Source organism: Crinia signifera, chromosome 6, assembly GCF_055691185.1.
Source record: "Crinia signifera chromosome 6, ASM5569118v1, whole genome shotgun sequence".
In the NCBI taxonomy this organism is placed as follows: Eukaryota; Metazoa; Chordata; class Amphibia; order Anura; family Myobatrachidae; genus Crinia; species Crinia signifera.
This window is the reverse complement of record NC_139222.1, coordinates 257,415,305-257,442,793: the sequence shown is the minus strand read 5'-3', so window position 1 is coordinate 257,442,793 and position 27,489 is coordinate 257,415,305. Positions and strand designations below refer to the sequence as shown.

The window sequence follows — 27,489 nt, the reverse complement described above, 5'->3', positions numbered from 1 at the left end:
GGGATTGTTAGGTCTGGCTGCAGGCAGGGGGTGGGGTTAGGTGATTGTACGGGGCTTAGGATAAGCACTAGTGGGGATTGTAAGTTCAGGCTGCAGGCAGGGTTGGGGTTAGGTGATTGTATGGGGGTTAGGATAAGCACTAGCAGGGATTGTTAGGTCAGGCTGCAGACAGGGGGTGGGGTTAGAGGATTGTATGGGGGTTATGATAAGCACTAGCTGGGATTGTTAGGTCAGGTTGCAGGCAGGGGGTGGGGTTAGGTGATTGTACAGGGGTTACTATAAGCACTAGCATGGATTGTTAGGTCAGGCTGCAGGCAGGGGGTGGGGTTAGATGATTGTATGGGGGTTAGGATAAGCACTAGCTGGGATTGTTAGGTCAGGCTGCAGGCAGGGGGTGGGGTTAGGTGATTGTACAGGGGTTAGTATAAGCACTAGCGGGGATTGTTAGGTCTGGCTGCAGGCAGGGGGTGGGGTTAGGTGATTGTACGGGGGTTAGTATAAGCACTAGCATGGATTGTTAGGTCAGGCTGCATGCAGGGGGTGGGGTTAGATGATTGTATGGGGGTTAGGATAAGCACTAGCGGGGATTGTTAGGTCAGGCTGCAGGCAGGGGGTGGGGTTAGGTGATTGTACGGGGGTTAGTATAAGCACTAGTGGGGATTTTTAGGTGAGGCTGCAGGCAGGGGGTGGGGTTAGGTGATTGTACGGGGCTTAGGATAAGCACTAGCGGGGATTGTTAGGTCAGGCTGTGGGGGGAGGGGAGGGTTATGCTGCTTCAAGGGCGGGTTAAGCCATGTACAAACAGGGCGATTGATCTAAGCGATTTTGACTACATCATTAAAATCACTTAGAATGTGTCCTTGAATCACCCCGTGTGTACACAGTGGGCGATAGCAATGCACGGGCCGCGTCGCTATGGCCTGGCCAAATAGACAGTGCAGGCAAGAATATTCTTGTTAGACGCTGCAGTGTGTATTCTGCTGTACACACGGGCTGCTGCTGCCGGGTATGGCTGCTGCTGCCGGGGATGGCTGCTGCTGCCGGGGATGGCTGCTGCTGCCGGGGATGGCTTCCGGCTTATCTCCGGCAGCGGCTGGGAGATTTTGACTAAGCAAAATCGCTTATCTCCCATCTACAGCCCGTGGGTACACCCCCTTAGAGTTGGTAGGGAGTGCAAGTACCATTACCTGTCCGCTGTCCCTCTTTCTGGTTCCCTCCTTTGGGATGCTGTTATTGTTAACCTGACCACTGACATACAGATACCTGACCACTGGTCATCCTTATGTATCCCATTCCCCCACTTACCACACACACACACACACACACACACACACACACACACACACACACACACACACACACACACACACACACACACTTACAGGTTACCTCCAAATCAAGAGACCGCAGAAGCTAATCAGACATAGGGGCCTAATCTTAGACCCGTCAGTCAGGTGCACTACTAAACCGCCTTTTACCCTGTCAAGCTGTGCCAATGTAAGGACTGTCATGCATGCCCCTATCCATGCCAAATGCCCTAAACCAGTGAAGGATATAGGGAATGGGTGTTTTGTATCAGTAGGATCTGGCTGGTACGTTGATAGCCTGGCAGCTACATTTTTTGTACCAGCTTCAAGCGAAACAATTATTTTGCTGGTAGAGCCAGGTAGAGGGAACTGCAAGTAGTCCAAGCGTGATGATACATACATGTATGACTGTAGCGTGGTTCTGGCTATGTTCCTAAAATCATAGTCAGTAGCCGGCAGCTTCTGATGCTGCCACACCAGACCAACTTTCCTCCAACCATCCAACAAGTTGGTTGGATGGAATATAAACCTGGTACTGGATAGGAGCAAATGTAATTTGTAATTAAGTAATTTGTTTCCCACATCGGAAAATGGACAACAGCTGTCACTCAGACAATGTACTGTAGTTGGACCTAGTTGATTTAAACAATTTCACGGAATGTTTTTGTCCATTCTCCTGAGTTTGTGAGCAAATTGCTTATTGGGATTTGCCGCCATACAGTAACAGATTTTCAGTCCAACCAACCAACTTGTTGGATGGGTGGAGGAAAGTTGGTCTGATGTGTGGCCAGCATTAGGCAAGAAGCAATTGGATATACATGTCAGTGACTGGTGCTCATTGTAGGTACTGTGGGGAGCCTAATAACTCTGAGTAATATTACACACATTCAGCATTGTAGGTAACTACCTACATCACTGGTGTATTTAGTACTGTCCCTGCCTAGAATATTTCCCCGTACGTCCTCATGGAAGACTCTGCAACTCCAGGTAAATCAGATGCAGTAACATAATGCTCTCACCTGTGCTGCAGGGATGGTTGTATTCTGCAATTACTTGTTCATCTGGAAGATAATAGTACACAACTGTCAGTCCCATGTTGTGCTGTATGTTACTGAGTAACTACAGTCATAGCGGGGACGGTCTCTACATTTGTTATAATTGGGCTGGAGAGTGAAAGTGCAGTAACTACAGATTGCAAGATAAACCTAATATTTCATTATTACCTGTCTCATAGTAATCATACACCTTCACTGTGGCTGGTTTTAGGTCTTTGACCTCAATTTCCTGCTCCACCATGAAGGAGAGATCCACAGGGGTATGTCCCATCTAAGGAGGGAGAGAGCATATTATAATGATGAAAGGCAGACAGTAAGTTACTGACAGCTGTGACAGACAGGGATGTTAAAACAAAGCTTAAGTATTGTGGGAAATTGGGAAGAAGTATAAGATGTTGTTGTGTGCAGGGATTGCACACTCAATAATAATAGAGAGACAATTACATTGTGTGAAACAGCAAATAACCAGATAAACCAGGTCTCCGACTCCTACCAGCGGGATTGGTCTACATACAGTAGTAGACAAGAACGCATCCAATGGAACAGAACCCTAAGAAATAAACTTGTGACTACTACAAATCATACCTCATTCAGATACAAAGTCACCATGTCCGTCTGGATGTCGCTTCTCTGAATTACTTTGTCGTTTTCCATCTAGGAATAGATAACGGCACAGGACTGTATAAGAGGCATTTACTGAAGCACATTGTACTGTAGATGAGTCTGTTGATATCTACTATATAAAAAAAAAGGCAAACATACTCCTGTTTGTTGGCACGGGTGTGGGCACCGAGGAACTCTACTACATATTGGTGGACATGCCCACAGATTTCCCCTTTCTGGACCAAAGTCCGAGACATCTTAAACTCTCTTTCAGGCCTTCCATTACCACTAGACCCTTGGTCGTTCTTACTGTGCCGCCCGTTCTCAAATTTAAATCCCCCTATGAATAAACTTCTCTCCCACATTTTAACGGCAGCTAAATCCCTAATCGCCAAAGGCTGGAAGTCTCCTGTGGCCCCATCAATCTCTGCATTAAAAAACTATGGGCCTTATTCTGATCGGTGCGGCCGGATACGAATATGCGGCCAGGACCGTGCGTGCGAAACCCCGCCTTCCATACGGATCACCAACTCCGTCCGTACGCGGTAAGAAGCTGGCCGAACGGACCGCACGTGTATTTCTCATGGAATACGCCTCCTCCATCTCAGGGAACCTCCCCCATCATTCGATGGTCGCAGACCATCGAATGCAGGACCGAGTGGTCCACCAGCTCCCGCAACCTCAGACCACACGGACATTTTTCCGTGCAAAAGCAGGGATCTGGGCGGGCAGCTGACATCCGGCGATGTCATATGTCCGCCCCCTACACGTGCGTCACGACTGCATTACCATACGTACGCCCAGCATTTGCATGGGAACGCCCATGAAATGCGGGGCGTATGCATATGGTAATGAGCCCAAATAGCCCTTCACGCCCCTCTCCACCCCCTGTTCGGAGTGTTCACATTTCATGCGGGATTTGGCCGTACGCCCCGCTCGCACATGCGCAGAGACGCCTCTGCACATGTGCAGACACAAAACATCGGCGGCACGAACGCACGCGGATATTACCGCACCAACCAGAATAAGGGCCTATGTCTGGTCTGTTGCCGACATGGAAAAAATTACTTACTTACTACATGACTGCCCTCATAAATTCGACCAAATATGGAATCCCTGGATTCTAGCTATGGGTAGCACCCCTCCCCACTAATTATTTCGCGATAATGGATAATGAGATACATCAGACCTCCTATTTCTGCCATGGCTCCTCGGAACCCTGTTTACCGACCTCTAAAGTTATCTATAGTCGCTCTAGCAATTTTTCATTTGTACTGTACTATACATATCCTCCGATGTACCTCAATACTTCTACTCCATCTTTAACCCCAACCACCAACCCACACTCCCCCCACCTATCTTTCTTTACCCTCATTCCCCCCCTCTCTCCCCCCCAACCCCTTTCCCACTTTTCTTCCCCTCTATATCACGTTCTTTACGTTCTTTTTGTTAAGTATGTGAAAATGTACCGAGAAATTTGCATGTAACGTTCCACATGTACCACACTTATGTTGTTAAACTTGTTTCTATGCCTTTTCTCGCAATAAACAAAGAATAAAAAAAAAAAGGCACACATACTATAATCATCCTTCCTAATATTTGTGAGGGTTATGGTTAGGGGGTCCGGTATATCTCACAGACAATGTTAAAAGGTCACCAAAAAAACACCAAAATGTCGGAATTAGGATGGCCAATCCTGGGACATATTTTCAATCCCGAATCCTGTGATTGGCCTCCTGACAGGGGAGAGGGCAGACAGGGTTTGCAGGGACTGGTGAACAGGATGTGCGTGGCTCTGCACTGCAGGCATCACAGCCAGAAGCACAGCACAGGGGCTGTCTCAACTTCTCAAGGCTGCAAGTTTTACGGCTGGGAGAAGAGACAGACATTAGCCGCCTGGCGTGTTCTGCAGCCGCTGCTGCCTGACACAGATGTAGCATGTTGGCGTGGACTGGTGGATGAAGCGGAGTGGGCGGGCAGGTGCGTGGCATGACATCATGCTGCGCAGCCACACAGCATGTTTACCAGGAAGCCTCTGAGCTGAGGGCTGCTGGTGCTCAGCGCTGCCCAGGAGTAAGGATTGAAATCCTGGCCAAAAATGCCCAAAATCCCCGGATCCCGCTCACCCCTTGATTGGCATCCCTAGTTGGAATACACAAGGTTGACATTGACTAAAACTTGACATCACTTTTTACCATTTTTATGGTGTCAATGTCGACACCTGAGCATGTGGACCCCCAAATTAGTGTACCTTGTTCCTTCGCACGCTTTGCTTCGCGCGCCATGCCTTGGGTCATTCCTAATCCGAGTCCACGTTGTGGGTAAAGTATAAAAAATATAAAAAAAAATACCCCAAAAATGCATGTCAGACTGTTCACGTGTCGACATTTTCCACGACAACATTTGCCTGTGTCGACCTTTCATCAATATTGACCTTCTGCATATCAACTTTTTGGTGTCAACCTATTGATTGTCAGCCTAGACCAGTGATGGCTAACCTTGACACTGCAGCTGTTGTTGAACTACACACCCCAGCATACAGTTTTACTATTTGGCCATGCTGAAACTGATGCAGGGCATGCTGGGATGTGTAGTTCAAAAACAGCTGGAGTATCAAGATTAGCTATCAGTGACCTAGACACTGTCTGTCAGCTATCCAAATACCATTGACAGGAGAAGGCTACACTGGTCCTGGGGAGACGGCTCCAATGTGTCCCACAGCAATCCCTTTATTATAATCCAATTGGAGTAAATATTTACTAAGCTTTAGAGAAGTGAAGAGAGATTAACTACCTGCCAATCAGCTCATAACTGCCATTTTATAGGATGTATCTCTCTTCTCCCTTATCACTCTCCAGACCTTATTTTACCTCTAGTGACATGGCTAATAAATAGGATTAGGTTTCAATATCTGTTTTACCTTATTTGGGGCCTAAGGAGGTACAGAGTGGTGTAATGTGAGAACGAGATGTCCAATAACACAAGCTACTGATTATAATGCTTTTTTGTTGGTTACTTAATGATACAATAAAATACAACCAAGATTAACTTTGTAATTAGCTGATTGTGTATATAGACAAAGTCATTCTCATTAAACAATCAACTCACATAACATCAGAATACACTGTTGTGGTTCATCAGGATAAATCTAGGGACATATTTATAAAACAATATTTAAGACATATTACCTCAAAAACACAAAAAAAGGAATACCCGTAAATATTATGCACCACCCAAGTGTATGTATGAGGTCCCCCATTTTCAAATCCAGCCCCCGAAAGGTTTCTATGGGGGCTGCTAATATGCAGTGTTTGCCAAGAACTTGGCCTTGTTAGCTAACGCCCTCTTCAGGTGGCACCTGCCACTGTATCCTGCGGGCTATAATTTGCATAATTTACCAAGAGCAATGGCTGCTTGCCCGTCTAGTAGTGGTCAGGATCCAAACCGAGGTGTATAATGATAGCACTGGCAATTACTTTACTTTTACTTAACAAAGTGATGGGATCTTCCAAAGTCTGAGGATGTGATATACTATTGGGTACATTGTAGTAATATGTAATGTTTTATTATCTTGATAAGCGGATATTTCATAAAGATGATTCAAAGGGGCCTATCCAGTATCCAGCTTGCGGCAGGTTGCAGTATTGGATAGTTTACTGTCCCCGTGGTCTGTAACATTGCTACTGGAGCAGTGATATTCCCGCAGTCAGTCCAGCTTTGTGTACATGCATGCCCTGAGGTCTTACATGCCGGAGACCACAGGTCACTCACCGCGCAGGCAGTACAGGAAGGAGAGGGCTCTGGGAATCAACACCAGCTCTAAAAGCTTTATGCTCTACGTTTGTTAAATACTATGTGGGCATATCAGGCCCCTAATAATGAATATTGCATATGACGTCTCAGTGACTGACCTTCTTTATAGTGCTCTTCACTGGGATCCATCCAGAAAGCATCTTCACCTCAATGACAGCCATGTTTGAATTTTCCCGGGACCCTGTGTATCTGCAGGAGCAATAAAAGGACATTATAATCTACACTCAACTAACAGTTTTCTCTACTTCCAGAATGCACACCTGAAACATTGATTATGATTGTTATATTTTACAGTACTTGCTTTGCGCTAACTTATTTAGAAAAATTAAAATGCCCAAAATGCGGCATTTGTGCCGGGCAGTGGCGGCAGTAGAAGAACACTCCAGGTGGCTACTGTATGTCTCTTCTCCAACAGCAGGGAGAAATGTCCACTGGTTTTGATTTGGAGACAGATTGAATGTGAGGAACAAAGGACAGTTAAGTGTCGAGGATGACCCCTAGGCAACCAACTTGTGGGGTAGGGTAGATTGTCGCATTGTCAACAGTTATGGAGATATCAGGATGGTAACTGTTTTTGGCAGGTGGGAATATAAGTAATTCCGTTTTGGAAATATTGACTTTGAGGTGGCGAGAAGACATCTAAGATTAGATGGCAGAGAGACATTCAGAGACTTGGCCCAAAACCACTGGTGACAAGTCTGGGGTTGATTAATAGATTTGAGTATCATCCGCATACAAGTGATACTGAAATCTGAAAGAGCTGATTAGTTTGCCAAGAAAGGAGGTATAGATTGAGAAAAGCAGAGGACCTAAAACTGAGCCTTGCGGAACTCCAACTGACAGAGGTAGTGAAGAGGAGGTAGAATTAGAAAAGCGAACACTGAAAGAGCGATCAGATAGGCAAGATAAGAACCAGGAAAGGACTGTATCATTAAGACCTAGGGAGTGTAGTGTTTGTATGAGAAGAGTGTGATCAACAGTGTCAAACGCAGCAGAAAGATATAGAAGAATAAGTAGTGTGTAATGGCCTTTAGACTTGGCAGTTACCAGATCATTCACCACTTTAGTCAGTGCTGTCTCAGTGGAGTGTTGGGAACGAAAGCCTGACTAAAGCGGGACTAATAGGGTGTGAGAGTTAAGAAAGTGTGTGAGGCGAGACTAGACAATTCTCTCGAATAGCTTGGAGAGGCATGGGAGCTGAGAGATAGGACAGTAGTTAGAGAGAGAGAGTTAGGGTTAGAGGATAGTATAATAAGTACAGAAGTATAAAGTACTCACGTAACATTGATAAGAATTTCAAACTTTGTCACTTGATCCTTCAGACAATCTCTTCTTGTAAATGGTTTCACAGTTAATAAGAAGGTGGCATCTCGTTTGGGTGGAGGGACATTGTATCTCAGGACTGTCTGTTGGTTAAGGACAAATACCCAGAAAAATGCAGATAAGAATGCAGGTATTGGGGTAAATTTACTGAGATAGGAATGCTATTGAACATGGGATCAGATTCTACTTCTTATTTATTTAGTACCTTCTAAACGATAGATAGAATCTGATTGGTTGCTATCTTTGAAAATGTAACTCAATTTGCATGTGACAGTACATAGAACACCTGAAGTCGCTGTTATCTATTCTATATGTGTCTCATAAATATGTGTGTCCACAGCATAAACATGACCGCAGGCAACAGACTACTATCATACTATATGCAAATTAGTCCGTGCCCCAATTTTCGTCCGCGTGCGCACAGCATCTATTCTGTCAGATTGGGGGTGACTCCCAACTGCCCCCCCTGCAGCGGGGCACTGCCGGCCGCGGGAGGGACGTGGGAACGTCCTCAAAAACCGGTACATTCCCACATTTAGCGGGACAGTTGGGAGGTATGTATAGAGGCAATAATAAATAAGGACCCTATAAATAATCAATATGCCCCTTAAGCTTCATACACCCGACTGTATGCGATAAGGGCAGACAACAATATTTAAAAAAAAATTCCTTGAATGAATGATATACAGTAGTGCATACACACTGAGGGAAGTCAACGATAAAGACTTTCTTTCCCACTGACCAACTTCTTTTATGAAAAATGTATCCTTATCTTTATCGTCCATAAACACTGAACAATGCGCACCTAGTCATAAACGACATACTGTGGGCAAAATTTGACTGTATGTACAGATGCGAAAGAGGTTTGATAACAACCCGAAGGAGCGCGCATTATTAGAAGAAGTCATACACACAGAATATGCATGATAATATCTTTAACGATATCAGTGGCGTAACTTAAATTTGTGCGCCCCCCCCCCCGTCCAAAAAAAAAAAGTTTAACGCCCCCCCCCCCCCCCCCTCACCACTGACAGGACCACTGTCATCGCCAGGGCTGTTGCTGCTCCACTGCCGGCCCGCCGGGACCAGCAGATCTACCTGTCTGCGGTCCTGGCGCTTTCCTCCTGATACAATGAAAAAATGTCCCTTGCAAAATGGCCGCCGCCTCCTCTACATCCTCAATAACTGTCTGCTGTGAGGGAGCAGTCATTTTGTAAGGGGCATTTATAATGGCAATAGGAGGAGCGCTGGGACCGTCACCACAGACAGGAAGACCTGCTGGTCCCGGGGGTCCGGCAGCATAGCAGTAACAGACCCAGCAACGGTGGTGTTCCCATTAGTGGAGCAGCAATAGCCCCTGTATACCACCGGCACCCAAACTTACCAAGCGCCTCCAAGCCACCACCGAGCATGCAGAGTTATTATTACACCACTGAACGAGATCATTATCATACATATCATCTGCCTTTATTGCATAGTGTGCACAGGGCTTAAGGGTCTAATAGTGAGAAGAATACTGACAGAAAGTAACCACTGACCTGCACATAGACACATCCACCCCCAGTGGATGTCACCGTGTACTCTCCGGGGATATTTGGCAGTGACGCTCTCTGCAGTAGCAGCCGGTTATTGTTGTCCACATGGAACTGCTGCTGAAAGCCAGTCTTAGAACTGACAGTCACTGTCACATCCCCCTTATCACTGAATGTGACTCCTGCATACGTGGCTAAGGCCTGAATGGCCACAACAGTGTCCTGTGAACAGAAAAAAGGCTGTAACAGTCAAAAACACATATTATAAGAACATTGTATTCAATGTTTACAAACCTCCCTGCAGTTGAGGACATCTATCATGCCAGGGTCCAGAAACGTGCGGGCAGAATCATTGAGGACAAGTCCCACCCTTGTCTTATTGTATGGTCTAATAATGTAATGTATTGTCACAGCGAGCGGTAGATATCGGAAACAAATTCCTGTGTTTTATGCACCTTGCATTGAAACACCTGGCAGTAAACTGATTCTGATTCTGAATGTAATTCATAATGTCATCCAGTGTCCCTAGTTGGTTTCAGCCCATCTCAGATTGAGAGAATCACCAGTACTTGCAAAGAATCTTCCATAGGTCGATATAATATAAAGAAATTGATCATGTTTTAGACCAGGTGCAGAAGAAAAACATGTTTTGATGATGGAGAATTAGGGGCTGGTGGGGGATGAATGCAAATCTATTCTGCCTTGATAACTCTCCCCCATTGATCACAGATGAGCGTATGCAGGTACAGGCAGAACTCAGCTGCATCTCTGCTTGAGACTGAAGGGGCGAAACTCAGTGGCAACAGCTGTTCCTGTGCAGGAGAAGTTACTGGAGGACGTGAGGTTGGAACTGTGGGCTATGTGTATGTGCAGATACACCTGTTGTCTGACAGATATCTAGTAATGGGGATAGGGCTAATTCACATATGCACTGATATTGATTATGGGGATTATACCAAGTATTTCATTAGGTTGAGGTGAAATGAAAATAGAGGAATATCCATAACAAGTGAGATATGTACTAAGCCTTCTAGACAATGATGCAGTTGAACATAGCAAAAAAAAAAAGCTTTAAGATACAATTTTTGAAGAACATTTGGTAAAATGACAGCATGATCTAAATACTTGCTATGAGCAACTTCTCCACCCTTTAGAAGGCTTGATACATATCCCCCTAAGATCTATGCAGAAGCTAATGTGGTTGACTAATATTCCAGCCTGAATCTGTCTCCTACTAAACTTGGATCTCATCTTTCCTACATGCCTTGTCCACCATATAAATTATACTAGGATTCATCTTCCGAAAGAGAGGAGTCCTCCAAATATGGAAGTCACCATGTGTGCAGGTGTCATTTATGATTCTGGTAGGACATTGGCCGCCCTCTAGCCATATATGGAAACATTATGTATGTTGCACTGTGACTGCAGATAATCTCCAGCACTATTGGGTTAATATATTAGCAAGATTGGGCTATTTTATATGTGGATTCACCAACGGTTGCAGGTGCCAGTATGAAAGACAGGACATAGTAGCGCCCTGCTATCCATAAATGAAAAATGTTTACATAGAGCAGGGTGATATAGTCTGCTGTGGACGGGGGACCACAAAACATGTACTAAGGAGTCCTATCTTATTAAAGGGTGCCATATGCCGAGCAAAAATAGTCCAGTGTGTATGGGGCTTTACTTTCTTTTTCTATTATATTACAAAGCTTTATTGACTGTAGAATACAATTCCCCACTCCATTATATCACCTGTGTGGATGAGTATCCTCCATACGGATTTTGCTGCTTGCTCAACCAGTTCACAACCTGCGAAGCTTTGCCTATGTCTTTTTTGGAGCCTGAGACAAGTGACAGGAGCACGTAGGCCGCTAGCTCCACCTCTGCAGATGGAGCGCGGTACCAGTACAGATCATCAGAGACCGGAGCCGACTCCCGCTCCCAGTGCAGCTGTCCATCTGTAGATACAGCGTGGTGTGAGACACTACTAATACATATATATGCATGGACAAACACAAATATACTGTACATCATACTCTACTCATACATTATGATGAGAAGATCATATGATCTAACATCAAATGAACTGAGCTAAGTGCCTTTGGTAACATATAACATATACAGACCTGGCTAGAATCAAGTTCTCATCTCAAAGCCTGGAGATAGTGGGAGACACCACACAGCTATCCTATTAGCCCCAGATGCTGGAACTAGGGGTTTGGTTTCCCTTGACTCAGGCAGGTGAAACTAAATCCCTAACAATTAATTTCAAAACCCACAAAGATTGCTTCAGAAACACAGGTCTGTGGATTTTTTTCAGAAGCTATGTGTCTCTGTGCAATACAGGGTCATTTACAGAACAGAAAAATGTGCTATAATTGGATAGCCCCTTATGGTAAATATCCATTTTTTGCCATGTGGTAATAACCTACCGCTCGTAACAGGATACCTCCATGGGTCAAAAGAGCATGCAGCAGCATCTATTGTACTTGTGTACACCTGTGCGGCCAAATGTGCAAGGCCTGAGATAAACACTTTTAGCGCTGTAATAATGCTTAGCATTTCCCTTATACAGTAGGTCGCCAATATTCACACTCCAGTATTTCTACATTATTATACTTATAGCATGCTTATAGCAGTTTTACTCCCATTGTAACAGTGGAAATAGTAAAGAAGGGGGCAAATTAAGAAGTTGCCCATAGCAACCAATCAGCTTTAAAGAAGCATTTATCAAGTCAATTCTGTAAAATGATATGTAGAAGCTGGTTGCCATCTGCACCGTTTCCACTTGTCAACGCTTCACTGTTGTCACTGCTTGATACATCGAACCCTGAATGTCTGTACATTTTACTTACTGTATGTGAGGAATCTTATAACATGTTCCATACTCAGGACTGCAACAAAACTTGTGGGGCCCAGGATTGACAACAAAGGCAGGGTCCCCTCTCGAACTCCTGGAGTGACTGGTAAGACCTTGCGTGTCTGCGGCAGTGACAGCACTGCTCTACCTCTAGATCAGGGCTGGATTAAGGGGGGGGGGGGGGGGGGGGCACAGGGGGTCAGTACCCCTGCCCCCCCCTCTATCTAGGGGTCCCTGTGGTTGGTATGTCTTTTTTTATTATAATTAAAAAAAAAAATGTATCTAAAGGTTTTGTGCATGGGAGTGGGGTAGTGCTGCAGCTTCACCTATCTGCCAATGTGACAATGAATAATGGTGCTGAGCATCTGGAGCCAAGGCACACTGACTGCACAAGTGTGCAGCGCATTACTGGGAGTTTACTGAGTCCAATGAGACTTTGTGCACAAGAGGTCAGAGGCTGAGAGGCTTGTGCTGAGCTCTGCTTGGTGAAGCATATCATATGCTTCTCAGGCCTATGGAGGACAGCAGCAGCTGCAGCCTCGTCATGGGAGGGCTTTAATCAGAGGCAGCGTTGAGCCTCTAAGGTCTCCTACAGAGTAAGGTACAGAGGGACAAACACAGGCATTTCATGTGGTATTTTACATATATATTTATGTTTATATTAATCCCCCTGAAGTTACCCATTGACCAAGTTTATACTGCCTTTACTCTGTGTTCTGTAATATTCTCCTGTGCAGTTTGCGGCTAGTGATGACAAGTGGAAGCCCCCCCCCCCCCCCCTGTCTAAAGTGACCCCGGGCCCCCGAAGGCTTAATCCGGCCCTGCTCTACATTGCTTCAAGGGAAATGTGAACTGTGTTTATGACAAATGATACTTGATGGACTTCAGTCCCGGGATTCCCCTTCTGTCTGGGCATGGGACTGGAGGCCCAGCAGTGCCCCCTGATGGTAGCCCGGGAGGTGCAGTAAATTAAGTACACTGGTCATTTGGGGGTATTACCATAATGGTGAACAATATAAGGTATCACAATGCCCTCACACACCAGGGAAATGGGTGGGGTATAGTAGACTGTAGTCCTCTAGAACTCCTCAGGCAGTATGTATTGTTCTGGCGCATTAGTATAACATTCATTTGCACCATATCTTTCTGTAGCTCAGCCCATTCCTTACCGCCTCTCACTGCTTTTGCCTCCAATTTATCCAACAATGTGTTCCTGAGCTTGGTCTCTCCACACAAAGTGAAGGTGTAGAGCAGCAGAGCCTGGGTGTATACATTGCTGACAGCCACAGCAGCCTTCCGCAGGCAGGACACCGCGTCCCTCACCAGGGGATCCTGCCAGGGAATCGGATAAGTAGGAGTCTCAATACTATGATGGTATAATTATAACATACAAATGAGCAGGTATCTAATGTGGTGCATATAAGTGAGGAAAAACAAATGAAGTAGAAGGAATTTACGATGCTACATTTTCAGTATTTAACTAAATTAATTGATTTAATTGATTTTGTAATTTAAGTAGCGTAGTTCTGCTTCTTTCTTTTGATCTATGTATTGTTCTAATGCCAATCTTCAGTGGTGCTGAGAGAGGGGGGTACTAATTACCCAGGCCCGGGTCTGAAGGACGGGCCAAGTTGGGCCCCCATTACATGGCAGCAGCTCTTCTAAACCCAGAACATGCTACTGTGTGCTGGGCTGCAGTGTGGCCAGGGAGGTGCTTAATGTGTTATATGTCCTGTATTTTATTCTAGGAGTGCATGGCCACACCTCCTGTGATTAGGCCACAGCCCATGAAAAGTACCAGGGTCCAGCCAGGCTCTCTACTGCCCTGATAATCGGTAATACCCCTTTCACTCCAGCCAAAATTCCCGCGTCTAGCGCTGGTGTGAAAGGCTTCTGAGCAAAAATCCCGGGACTGATGCCTCTTATTGGGGATTTGTTCAGGCAGGTGAAGCCAAATCCTAGAAAAAAAGCTTTGGACGAAAACACATGTGTGTGTTTTGGGGCAAAATTTTATTTTACATTGGTAAAACATTGGGAAAAATGCCAGGTGAGTAATAGGATATCACCTTATGGGGCCGGGTTATCATTGTCTGCATCTGAGGATGTCACATCGCGCATGCAGGGACAGAAGCTGCGATAAAGCTCTGGTCCTGTCATAGGTCCCCTCAGCACTACCCTGATGCGGGTGTGGTATGGGGTTTTCCGACAGTCGGGATTCCAACAGTCATTAGCCCGACGTCGGGATCCCGACTGCCCGGACTCAGACAGCATGGCGAGCGCAACAAAGCCCCTTGTGGGCTTGCCATGCTGCGGCGGGCACTGTGGCTCGCTATGCGAGCCACCTATTCTATTCTCCCTCTATGGGGGTCGTGGACCCCCACGAGGGAAAATAGCAGATGGGCACCCGGCTGTCTGCGTTTTGACAGACAGGATCCCGACGTCGGGTAAATGACTGTTGGGATCCCGACTGTTGGGACCGCGTCCGGCACCCCCCTGATGCCCTGCTGTCTCATTTCCCATTATAAGTATGGGATATATGATCAGCTTACTACAAAAATGGGGATTAAGGGTTTGAAGCAGGTTTTCATTAAAGCCCTTTAATATATTCAGGTGAAACTAAATTAATGTGAAAAGGGTGTGGCATTGAGTCAATGTCTCAATTGTGAGCCACGCCATGTTTGTCGTCACTATGGGGGCATACCCAGTGCTCCATGAGCTGCTGGCATGCCCCCAGTCCCTATGTCTGTCATGAATAGATGTTGTGCACAGGGGGACTCCCAACTGCCCCCACCACCATGGGACAAAAACAGGAAAATCAGGACAGTTGGGAGATCCATGCTATTGGTCACTTACCTCTACAGACACACCAGCCTCCAGAAGAGCTATTGTTACATACGCAGAGAGGGAAATATCATCGTCTATTCCACCCTGTATAAAATAGATCATGGGATGCGGTTAAACTAAGTTGACCATATACAGAAAGAAAGAAAAAATAGAAAATATATATTTTTAAATACTGCAAAATATTCCTTTTATTTAGTTCATAGTTGCCGACTTCTATGCTGCCCTCTTCAGGAGAGGGCTGCCAGAATCAGGGAGGGGAAAGGGGCGGTTCGGGGGTGGAGCCACAAATGGGCCGCTCTATTGGGGGTAGGCCTTTATATCAGACATATACAGAGATGCACCTTGCCTTAATATATTCAAACAATGGTCCATTGGGCAGCCTGGTCGGTGTAATGATTAACATTGCTGAATCACAGCACTGAGATTGGGTATGGATTATTAAGTCAACAAAATTAAGGTCGACAGGCCTTAGGTCAACACAGACAAAAGGTCAACACAGTCACAAGTTTGACATGCCTAAGGTTGGCAGAGTCAAAATGTCGACACAAGCATTTGGTCGACATTGGGAAAGTCGACAGTCAAAATGTCGACATGGGGTTTTTAACGTATTTTTTTGTCCCGAATGTCGACATAGGTGACATGGACACCCCCTTCGCACCACATTGCTTGCTGCGCTCATCATGCTTCAGCCTCAGTGCATCATCATGCTGGGCACACTATTATATTCTCCCTCCATGCCCCAGTGGATGGTAGTGCATGAAATTCCGCGTGTCGGCACAGGTCAGCTCTAATAAATGTGAAAAACCCATGTTGACCTTTTGACTGTGACCTTCCCAATGTTGACCCAATGTTTGTGCCAACCTTTTGACCCTGTCGACCTTAGGCATGTCGACCTTTTGGCTGTGTCGAACCTAAGGTCTGTTGACCCTAATAGTATTGACTAACAACCTTTTCCCTGAGATCATGGATTCAATTCCCACCACATACTTGCCTACCTGACCCTCTCCTTCAGGAACACAATGCTCTGTTCCTGGACTTCCCTGGTAATGTATGATTGCCTGCACCTGTGGTGAGCTCGGTAATTGATAAGAAAGGTGTTTTACCACAGGTGATGGCAATCATACATTACCAGGGAAGTCCAGGAACAGAGCATTTTCTCCCTGAAGGAGAAAGGGTCAGGTAGGCAACCATGAGTCACAGTATATTAATATATTTTAATGGCATGTGATAAAAATCCTACCACCATCGTCACATACTGTATACAGAAAATACACCCAATGCACCTTCATAGCGTTATTGAAAAGCTTCCCCACGCTGCGGAAGCAGCCATTTTCTTGGCGGTTATTTCTCAGCCAGGTAAAGGAGTGGTTCAGGTGGTTCTCATCTATAAAGATATAAGGCCGCGCTTTGTTGAAGGACTTCACTACAAATGCAGTCAGCCTGTGGGGAATAATATGAAGGTTTATGGACACTTCTGGATAATTAGAAAACACACAATTCGTAAACAGTCGGGAAAAGGGGGGGGGGTGGCCTTGGGTTTTAACATCCAGGGCTTTTCAGTTACAGCCCCTTTTCCTTGCACGGTAAATTACTCGATACCGCACATTAACCTCCCAACATGACCCTCTCGAGGAGGGACACATGGCTCTGTTCCTGGACTTCCCTCTCAATGTATGATTGCCATCACCTGTGGTGAAACACCTTTCTTATGATTTAGCCTGTACAAAACAGGTGATGGCAATCATACATAGATACAGAAATAGACCATTGTATACCTCCCAACACGACCCATTCCAGGAGGGACAAACTACTCTGCTCTTGGACTTCCCTCTTAATTTTTGATTGCCGTCATCTTTTTTGAACTGGTAAACTAATGAGAAAGGTGTTTCACCACAGGTAAAGGCAATCATAGTTTAAGAGGAAAGTCCAGAAGCAGGGCATTGTGTCCCTCCTGGAGGCGGTAATGTTAGGAGGCATGCCATTGTGAGAGGGTCATGTTGGGAGGTGCAGCATTAACGCTATAATCCAGTATAACTTACTGGAGTTGGGGATGGCTTTAGTCCCTGACAATCGGGACTCCGACAGTCATTTCTCCGACATAGGAATCCCGAATGTCAGGAGCCTGGCAGGGGGGACGAGTGCATTCAAGCTCCTTGCAACCTCGCTGTGCCACGCTGCAGGTTCGGTGGCGAGCTACACGTACTACAGTACCTATTCTATTCTCCCTCTAGGGGGGTACAAGGGAAAATAGCCTGTTTAAGTTGGGATACCGACGTCGGAGAAACGACTGTCAGAATTCATCCAGGACCCCTGGATTTATGGGCTGACAGCTCTGCTGCATATTTGTGTTTGGGCTTCCCACAGGCTGAAACAGAAATCTGGGTTATTTCCAGCCGGTGGGGTGATCATGGGCAGCAGCGGACTTAAATTGAAAATATCCCCGGAAGACCTCGGCTAATAGAATTTGTCCCTATGTGGTCAATATCTATTAACTGTTGGGTAAAAACTATTTTTTTCATGTCATGAAAAACAAAACTTCAGACAGTGTGGCAAATGTATTAAGCAGTGATAAGGGAGAAGTGAGCCAGTAGAGAAGTTGCCAATGGCAACCAATCTGTAAAATTTTAAAGTATGCAAATTATAGATGTTACTTTAATGCTGATTGGTTGCCAGGGACAGCTTCTCCACTGGCTCACTTCTTCTCACTTATATCTGCCCCAAAGTATCAACCAATCAGCTTCTGTAATTTTTCAAACCCAGCCTTTACAATAACAGAATTTGAGTGTTTATAACATCACCCCCCAAGTCACTTACCAGGTGTTTCCCTGAGCATCATTATTCCCAAAAGCACTATAGGAACCATCACCACGTTTGTATGTCAGCTGTCGTTGATACCCTGAGAAGAATCATGAAAAAATAGAAATTTAAAAAAGAAATTACTAAATAAATATATTGTACATTTGATTACAATGGGCCTGGTTTAGATGCTGGGAATGGAGCCGTGTGCTGATGTTGGGTCCTGCATCTCCCCTCGCAAAGAGGCTGCAGTCAGGTGATTGACAGTCTGCAGCCGATTGGGGGAGGGGGCGGGGATGGGCTCCATTGCAAAAAATAACGGTGTACCGCTTCCATTTTATGAGAGTGCAGAGACTTCCGAATGGGGATTTCCAGGCCTCAGCAAGAGAGCTGAGGTGAACGGTCTGATAACCTCAATGGCTGATGGTGTTGCAGTATAATCCCACGCTGCATCCTCAGTGGGCAACCAATTGGCTTGTAATTCCAGATGTCTCCTGCTGCATTACATTATGGATGAAGCTGCTGCTGCCAAGGAAGCACTGGGTATGGGTAAAAACTCTGCATTCCGAAACTTGTAGTGTCCGGTCTGGGGGGTGTCCTGTTATAGCTGTCACCAGGGACAGGAGAAGGGGGAGAATAAAGCTTTCCTGTATGGTCCGGGCATGTAGCAAAAACCGGAACGGTCTCCACCACACGGGGAGGCTGTAATCTCCCCTTCCCCATGTCCCTTGTGAAAGCCATCACAAGCATCGCCCTAGACAAGACATCCCCTGGACGGGACACCCTCCAGACCGGACACTACAAGCCTTGGAATGCAGAGTTTGATGTCCGGTTTTGGTGTCCCGGGGGTCTTGTCCGGGTCTGGTTTTCACTTAGTCCCGGAAGCACCTGCTTTGCTCTTTCTGACCCCTCCTGAATCAGGTCCACTATCAACTAAATCTACAGTAACAGTAAAAGCAGCAAGTAATTAGTGAATCTATTCTGTGTCTTAGAATCCTAGGTGTGTCAGCAAGGTCATTAAATAGCATTTTGGGGTCTCCTATGAATTTAAGTCATTCAGGTGATGGATCAGAAATCGAATTCTCTTGAAAAACTGACAATTTTACTTACCTGTTGCAGTTGCTGAAGAAACTATTATTTTATCCGACTACATTTTATCTATGATTCCATTAATGTTAACTTTGGTCATGTGGTGAATATATAGAGCGCCCTTCTATACTTGTCTTTCTTATATGACAAAAAGGTATTAATTATAGTGCATGTGTAATCCGTAATTCTTATTCTCGTTCACTAAGATTTCATCATCCCCCATTTGCATTGAACCACTGCCAAACTTGCACCAACAAGTGACAGTACATGACGGATAGAAGAATAATTCTGTACAATATTTTATTGGGTTCAGTTTGCAGAAAAACCACAGGATAAAACAGAGAGCAGTGGAGTAATGGGAGGGTTGGATGGGTTACTCTATATAGATGTTACAGGCCTTAGGGATAGATGTATGAAGCAGTGATAAGGGGGAGAAGTTATAAAGTGCCTGGTACTTTATCACCAGTCAAAAAAAACACAAGAAAAAGCAGTTGTGAGCAGATGCACTCCTATCTGAGAAATTGGACGTTTCTTAGGTTTGTATAAACAATTCTTTTAAAAAATGGGAACTCCAATTATCTTTATTAGTATCCTGATAAGGAGATACCCATCAAAGGTGCGAAATTGGAGGGGTTAAAAATTGTTGGACAAACAATACATATATGTGCTGGAAATAAAGATTGTGTTAAAGATTAAAACGTGTTGGCAGATTTATTGGGGGGGAAGCAGCTTTAATTTGAGGGTATTATTTCCCTTGTATTTTATAGATATAGGTCACACTGCTGTACTGATTATCGAGCTAATATATTTCAATTGGCCTTATTTTGCTTAACAATATTTAGCAATTGGCTTTATATTATATTGCTTTACGGGTATGTCACTTGATACATATTGTGCATGTTTTAATACATTGTGAAACAGCACACTGTTAGCTGGCTCAAAGCCCAGATTGTGGGATTTGCAACAGTGTATAGGTATTTAGTATGAGATCATCTAGCATTCACATAAGCTGTCAGAGTCCTCTGTTTTGCATGCTTATGAGGACCTCTGCTGGTTGTTGGTGGTACACTTTTGGCTTTGTGATATAAATAGTAGTTTGACGTGGGGTTGATAGATCACCCACAAACAATATGTTATGTGACCTCCCTTGGACCAGAGGTTCTGTTGTTCTCTGCTGTTTATCAATGCTCTCACCTCTACATATTGGGTGGTGAGGCAATTATAGAGACAGTGACCCTATCTAGTAAAGACAGCGAATCTGACACATTGGGGCAGATGTATGATGTGTCGTTATGGGGGAGAAGGGGTATCAGCGCACGTTATGTGCACTGATACCGCTTCTCCCCCATGTATGATGTGGCCGGGATGCGATAATGGACAGGGGCGCTATGCGCCCCTGTCCATATCGGCGCTGCTATCAAAATGATAGCAGGCCGAATGTATGAACGGTCAGCATCGCTGACCGTTCCGCACGAAGCCTGCTTTGGCTTCGCCAGCATCAGGCTGGCGAAGCCCTATCTAAACAGCAGGGACAGCGCTGTCCCTGCTGTCAGCTGTGGGCTGCGCTGGGGATCTCGCGTGAACAGCGAGATCCCGCGCATGCCCAGTGCGGCCGGCTGGGGGACAGGAGATAGCGCATCAGTATTAACTGATGCGCTATCTCCAGAAAGGGACATCGCCGGAGAGGGGAGTTAACGCTCCCCCGCTTCGGCAGACAAGATGTTAATACATCTTGTCGATGTCCCTTCCTGCTTCGCCTCGCTATTGAGGTGAAGCAGGAAGTATCATAGCGGCGCGATAAGCGCTGCTATGATACATCTGCCCCAATATGTAGTAACAGCTGGCATCAACACATCCTAAAATCTGCCTAACATGGGTTTGTGACACGTGTTTCGCATTTGAGCTTTCTCAAACTGGCCAGAAAGCTCAAATGCGAAACACGTGTCACAAACCCGTGTTAGACAGATTTTAGGATGTGTTGATGCCAGCTGTTACTACATAATGTGTCAGATTCACTGTCTTTACTAGATAGGGTTACTTTCTCTATAATTGCCTCACCAATTGGACTCTGCCAGCTTATGTGAATGCTAGATGATCTTATACTAAATACTTATACACTGTTGCAAATCCCACAATCTGGGTTTTGAGCCAGCTAACAGTGTGCTGTTTCACATTGTATTAAAACATGCACAATATGTATCAAGTGACATACCCGTAAAGCAATATAATATAAAGCCAATTGCTAAATATTGTTAAGCAAAATAAGGCCAATTGAAATATATTAGCTTGATAATCAGTACAGCAGTGTGACCTATATCTATAAAATACAAGGGAAATAATCCCCTCAAATTAAAGCTGCATCCCCCCAATAAATCTGCCAACACGTTTTAATCTTTAACACAATCTTTATTTCCAGGACATATATGTATTGTTTGTCCAACAATTTTTAACCCCCTAATTTCGCACCTTTGATGGGTATCTCCTTATCAGGATACTAATAAAGATAATTGGAGTTCTTATTTTTTAAAATAATTGTTTATACAAACCTAAGAAACGTCCAATTTCTCAGATAGGAGTGCATCCACTCACAACTACTTTTTTCTTGTGTTTTTTTTTAATATTGACCCCCAGTTGAGAGGATAGCACCCCCGCTCTATAAACATCAGCACAATAGCGGAATAGGCCTGAAAAATAGAGGGCAAAATTAACCTGTAGCGTGCAGAATCCCAAACCCCTGTTCCCACTACTTTATCACCAGCCAATCAGCTCCTGACTGTTAAGTTACAGGCTGGGTTTAAAAATGAGCAGTTAAGAGCTGATTGGCCTGTGATAAAGTACCAGGCACCTTATCACTTCTCCTCCCTTATCACTGCTTCATACATCTACCCCTTATACTGCCGAGATATGGTGTAGTTTCTTATTCAGAGTTGCAATAAGTCCATTTTGCAGGAGTTTGTGATTGTTTGAACTGAGCATTCCCTATAGCCCTATGAATGATTTAAAGTCATACCAATCTCTGCCTCACTTCCCATTGATTTTGAGTCTATGTTGTGAAGCTCAGGAGGCTCAGATAAGACCTTTATACCCTATCTCTGGTTTACAGTTTAACCTATGTAAGAAATATATTCCCAACTTGTGCTAAGCCTGGATGCTCCACATCATGGAATAACATCATATCAATACACCTTACCTCCGTACTCTTGGCTCACAAGTTTAGGCTAAGGTAAGTGAGTTACAATAAGTCCCAGGGTTATTGAGCTTGGACTCTATTGAAGCTGACAGCTGGGACTTTAAACCCATACCTTTGGGATCCTACAGGAAGCTGACTATAGTTAACTGTGAGGGTTCACTCCATGAAGAAAACCTCACCCCTTAGTAAGCTAAGCCCTTACAGGAGGATTATATCCATGTTAAATGCCATCATCTTGTAGTGTTGTTTAAATGGCCCAAGAACAGTAGTCAGGACTGACATAGGCTTTTATTGGGGACAAGGGCACTGGGCGTTCTATGCTAATGTGGGCATGATGGACAGGGGAGGGGGGGTGGGCAGCTGACATCCCCCCGCCCAATTCTCCCTGAACGTGCATGCATATGTAAGGTTGCTCAGAGCAACCCTACATATGCATGCACCTTCCACATCTTTTAGGGGACCATAGAAAGATGTGGGAGGTTCCTCCTGGCCTGCGAATGGATGTTACTGTATAACATCCATTCGCAGGCCTCTGCGAGCAAGTCACCCTGCAAAAGGGTGGCAGCAGCCAACCATTCGCAAGGCAGGGTTTGGTTGATTCGCAAGGGTGCGAATTCGCATCCGAGCGAATCAACCAGAATAAACTCCCTGGTGTGGTCTGTGGGAGAGCAAATGACAAATACAAATTCAGTGCTCAAAGGACAATAATAGGCCCAGAATATATCGTACCGCTCTCTAGGAACGTGATGGCTTTGCTCTGGATCTCATGGTTCAGTTGATGAGATTTTTCCAGATACTGCAGGATAAAAATATTGGGTGCGAATAAAACCATGTTCTGCTCTCCGCATCCATACGGCATGGCCAAGAGACGGTCCAGGTTCTGCATGGCTGTGCCCATCAGATCTCCTGCAGGGTAACAGAGGTACAGCAAAATGATGCAGGATAATAGAATAAAGAGACACAGATGTATTGTAACAAGAACTATGTAGACACCATGCACTTCACACTGCCATAGCACATTATGGAGATTACAAACAATGAATAAAGACACACAGGCAAAATTGGTGAGGCTTACGGGCCTGATTCAGTATGAGCTGTAGTTTTGTGAGTAACTACAACTCCCGGTGCTAGCATCCGGCCTGGTCAGCATGCGTTACCGTATTGCTTGTAGTAGCGGCACAACAGCTAATTCCCAGTGATGAAAGGACTATAGCTGACTTATGGGAAGCCCCCCCCGTGTAATCATCCAACCTAGTTTTGCTAATGCTATATTTTAGTAGGGAGGGAGATGTGTTTTTTAAATGTATTTATTTTATAATTTAATTGTAGAGTTTTACTATCCACTAAATAGCCTGATTATGCACATTATAATATATCATTTAGAATATGAAAATGAAATAGACAAATACTGTAAATAGTAGCAACTTAAACCCAACCCAACAAAGGGACTAGCAAACTTATTTTCGTATGGACTTATGCCTACGTCTTGAATGTACCATCAGGATATAAATTAGTGATGTCACAGACCAGTATATATATATATAATTGAACCTTTGTTTTCAATCACCTTTTGTCATAGTTTGCCAAGTAGGACACCCAGCTCTTACTGACTGGATCATTCAGCTGTCCCTGCAGCCTAATGTGCTCCCTCCTTATAGCAGTGACCCCTATGTCTGTGCTGTCCTCTATTTGTATTTGATATTAAACAAAGCTACTCATAGACATAGGCATAATTGCCCACAACAATCACTATCAGTCCATTTCATCTAATATAGTTGCTTCTGTAGAAGCCGTTCTATGACATTTTTCTAAAGCTTGGCAGAAAGTTAGAAAGTCACTGAAAGGTTCTTCCAGGTGTTACAAAAACTTTGCTTAACAAAAAAGGACAGATTGTTCCACAATCGTCACCTGTGGGTAATCTATCCATGTGGATAGCTTGACATTTCATCTCAAGTTCATCATTTAAAATATTCTTAGTATATAACATGCTGTTCAAATTGAAACATTTTCGCAACTTAAGCATTGTACGCATGGGGCGACTGCAGCCTGTGCTGAGCGATGTGCTGAAACAGTTTGCAGCTGAGCGATCTGTGCTGATCAGGTTTTTGCCTATTGTTTATAGGCAAGACCCTGCGATCTATCAGAATAGACGTGCAAGCCCTGTCTATCACTGTGGGCGATAGTACGCAGTGGACCACTTATCGCCTTCACCCGGTGCCACACACACGGAGACATTATCAAATATACTGTAGGAAGAAATAACTTTTGGATGTCATGATCTATAAAGACGTTCTATGATTATTGGAGGTTTACAACAATTTTGGTGCAGAATCTCTCTGTTGAGTAACAGCTCTAGGTATTTGCCCTTCCATAAGAAATACTTCAATAGCTTTTTTGGCCTTTCAGGAGACCACGCCTAAGAGTGAATACTGGATCTGTCGGTCCCCATGGTTCTTTCGCTCCCACTCTGTGATGGGCTTCTCCTGTATTGACCCAAAAGCTGTAACAATCCTCTCATCTACAAATCACTGGTGCATTATACTCCACATTAACTCTGAAAGCTCTAATTCAAAGGTATAGTGTTGTATCTAGGCTCTAGAATGCAACTAATAGAAAATAGTCCAGGCAATTTATAACAGCCAACCAAGACTATAAACTTTCTTATTTGATCTGGAGTCTACAGGGTAGAATGTTATTGAACTAAAATTATACAGTATACATACATCATATTACAGAAACAAAATTATCATCCTAGTATTAGAGCTGAACATTTGTGATTGATAAAAATGGATCTGAATTTTTACATAAGAACCTGGTTATATCCAGTTCTGTAGGTGGGCCTGTGTGCGTCTTGTAGAAGATATATTTCATAAAGTCAAAAAAACAGGGTCTAATCCGGGTCTAGAACCCGGATTAACATTTACTGAAAAACTATGGTTGATTTTGCCCATCCCGACCTCGCTTATGAGCATGTGTAAACAAAAGCATGTACGGTACATCCTGATACTGGAGGTGTGGGTGCAATCACTGGGATTTTCTGGTCATTGCTAAGCAGAGGAGTCTGGATGTAGATAATAAAACAAATGTTACCTAATATTGTGATATGGGCTCTTTCCGAATCCTCCAGAGTGTTTTCCGGGACTATCAGAGAGATCTCCTCTACCTTAGAATGCTCTAGAGAAAAGACAATTGGTTCACATTACATTAAATAAAAAGCACTGACGTGTAAGCAAGACATTGATTTAGATGCAGTTTTTTTTTACATCTTCTATAAAAAAAAATTAAACAAATTTATATAACTGAATTTATCCCCTTACACGTGTTCGGGAGGCACACTGATTGGTGCCTCACAAACTAATTCAAATGTCACAAATTACTAAAATAATATGAATAAAATACTTATAACACAGAATATGTGTCATAAATATATTATTTTATTATTTTAAACAAAATTACAGGGGAAGCACTGCCTCCCCTGACTGCACGTCCTTGTTGCACACCTACAGTAGATCCATCTACATGCGGCCAACATCACACATTGTTCAGAGGCAATTTAGTTCTGCCTTTGACTCTGCTTATGTGCATTATGACAAAGAAAGTGACTGTTAAGTAGAGTAATATACATATTTATTAATCAATAATAAATACAATTATAGTAATGATATTAATCATTTTCATCATCATCATCATCATCACATCACACAGTCGTTTCCTATCATCCAGTCATCACCTTCTCCCTCTTTGATGCAGAGCAGAGTGCTGTGAGCTTTCTCCTCCAGGACACCTCCGGGCTATGATGGCCAACACATGCAGGAGAGAGAACACATGAAGATGGAATGCAATGTTACTGTACCAGTGCTTTCTGCAAGACGCTACAGATTACAGCTGATTCTGAGTTATATGAAGTGCGACTGTGGTTACAGATAGCTGCTAACATTAGAAACTATCAGACTAATGCAGGGGTTCATCCCACTGCCGCTGGTAAGACTTACCACCCACTGATTCTACACCAGCACTAGATAGCTTAGAAAATGCCTCTACATCGCTCTGTGTGTAGGAGCATAGGGATGTGCAGCCCCGCGCGTCATTATCACCCCAGCTATTAATATCCGCAGTGGCGGATTAGCCACGGGGCGATAGGGGCGGTCGCCCTGCGGCCCCCACACATACCGTGCGGCCTTACGGATCCCGGCTGTCTTGTGAGTCCCGGCTCTCCCATCTCCTGCTGCTTATAATAAAAAGTGACATTCAGAAAATGGCTGCCCCATACGAAGGACAGTTTTTGAGGATGCTAGAAGCGGCAGCCTCCTCTAGCATCCTCAAAAACTGTCCATCGTATGGGGGCAGCCATTTTCCGATTGTCACTTTTTTTATAAGCAGCAGGAGCCGGGAGAGCCGGGATCTGCAAGGCAGAAGATACCGGCCACATGGGAGTATGTGTGTGTTAACCCTATGGGGGGGGGGGGGGGGGTGTTTCATTAACCCCATAGGGGGGGGGGGGGCACAGACCTTTTTGTCCAGGGCCCCCACACACCTTAATCCGGTCCTGAATATCCAGCATGCCGGATATTAGTCTCCTAAATGCCAGTCAGGACCAGTGTTCGCACCGGAGTGTGCTGAGCGATCTTGCTGAGCATTCAGAGCGATCTAGCATTGCTCAGAACGCTCAGCCGTATCTCCCCATGTGTAGGTTTATTAACGTGTCTGGTAGTCATACATATGGGGAACGGAAGCCTGTTTCTAAGTTTCACATGGAGCATTAGGCTGTGCACACACTTAGATGATATCGGCACGATTTGCCATATCGAAACGACAAATAGTGCTGGCCATCTCATCTGTACCTGTATCTGCGTGCTCCTGCGGGTGGCATCTGGCACTTCCCCACCAGAAGTGCGGCACAGTCAATCAGAACATATCATGTACGACCATGTGGGGTAATGAGGGAGTGAGACATTATGATCCCAGTTTCTAGCAATCACAATGCAGGAAGGAGGTTGTATGTGATAATGTGCCTCCTCCTGCATTTGCATTGCTGAGGATCGCATATACTTAGCATATACTATCCCAGCTAACA

At 44.7% G+C, this 27,489-nt stretch overlaps 1 protein-coding gene across 1 annotated transcript in view; it reads right to left on the bottom strand.

The window, feature by feature from the left end:
• LOC146009242 (alpha-2-macroglobulin-like) overlaps positions 1–27,489 on the bottom strand; it is an 87,235-nt gene that overhangs the window by 899 nt on the left and 58,847 nt on the right. Inside the window, exons 22-35 of the mRNA XM_083149406.1 lie at positions 26,146–26,206; positions 25,506–25,589; positions 23,145–23,321; positions 18,155–18,236; positions 16,624–16,780; positions 15,350–15,424; positions 13,666–13,828; positions 11,389–11,594; positions 9,640–9,855; positions 8,057–8,184; positions 6,877–6,967; positions 2,948–3,016; positions 2,531–2,633; positions 2,327–2,368 (exon numbers count right to left, since the gene is read on the bottom strand). Coding sequence (XP_083005532.1) covers positions 2,327–2,368; positions 2,531–2,633; positions 2,948–3,016; positions 6,877–6,967; positions 8,057–8,184; positions 9,640–9,855; positions 11,389–11,594; positions 13,666–13,828; positions 15,350–15,424; positions 16,624–16,780; positions 18,155–18,236; positions 23,145–23,321; positions 25,506–25,589; positions 26,146–26,206 — 1,654 coding nt within the window. The remainder of the gene's footprint in view (positions 1–2,326; positions 2,369–2,530; positions 2,634–2,947; positions 3,017–6,876; positions 6,968–8,056; positions 8,185–9,639; positions 9,856–11,388; positions 11,595–13,665; positions 13,829–15,349; positions 15,425–16,623; positions 16,781–18,154; positions 18,237–23,144; positions 23,322–25,505; positions 25,590–26,145; positions 26,207–27,489) is intronic.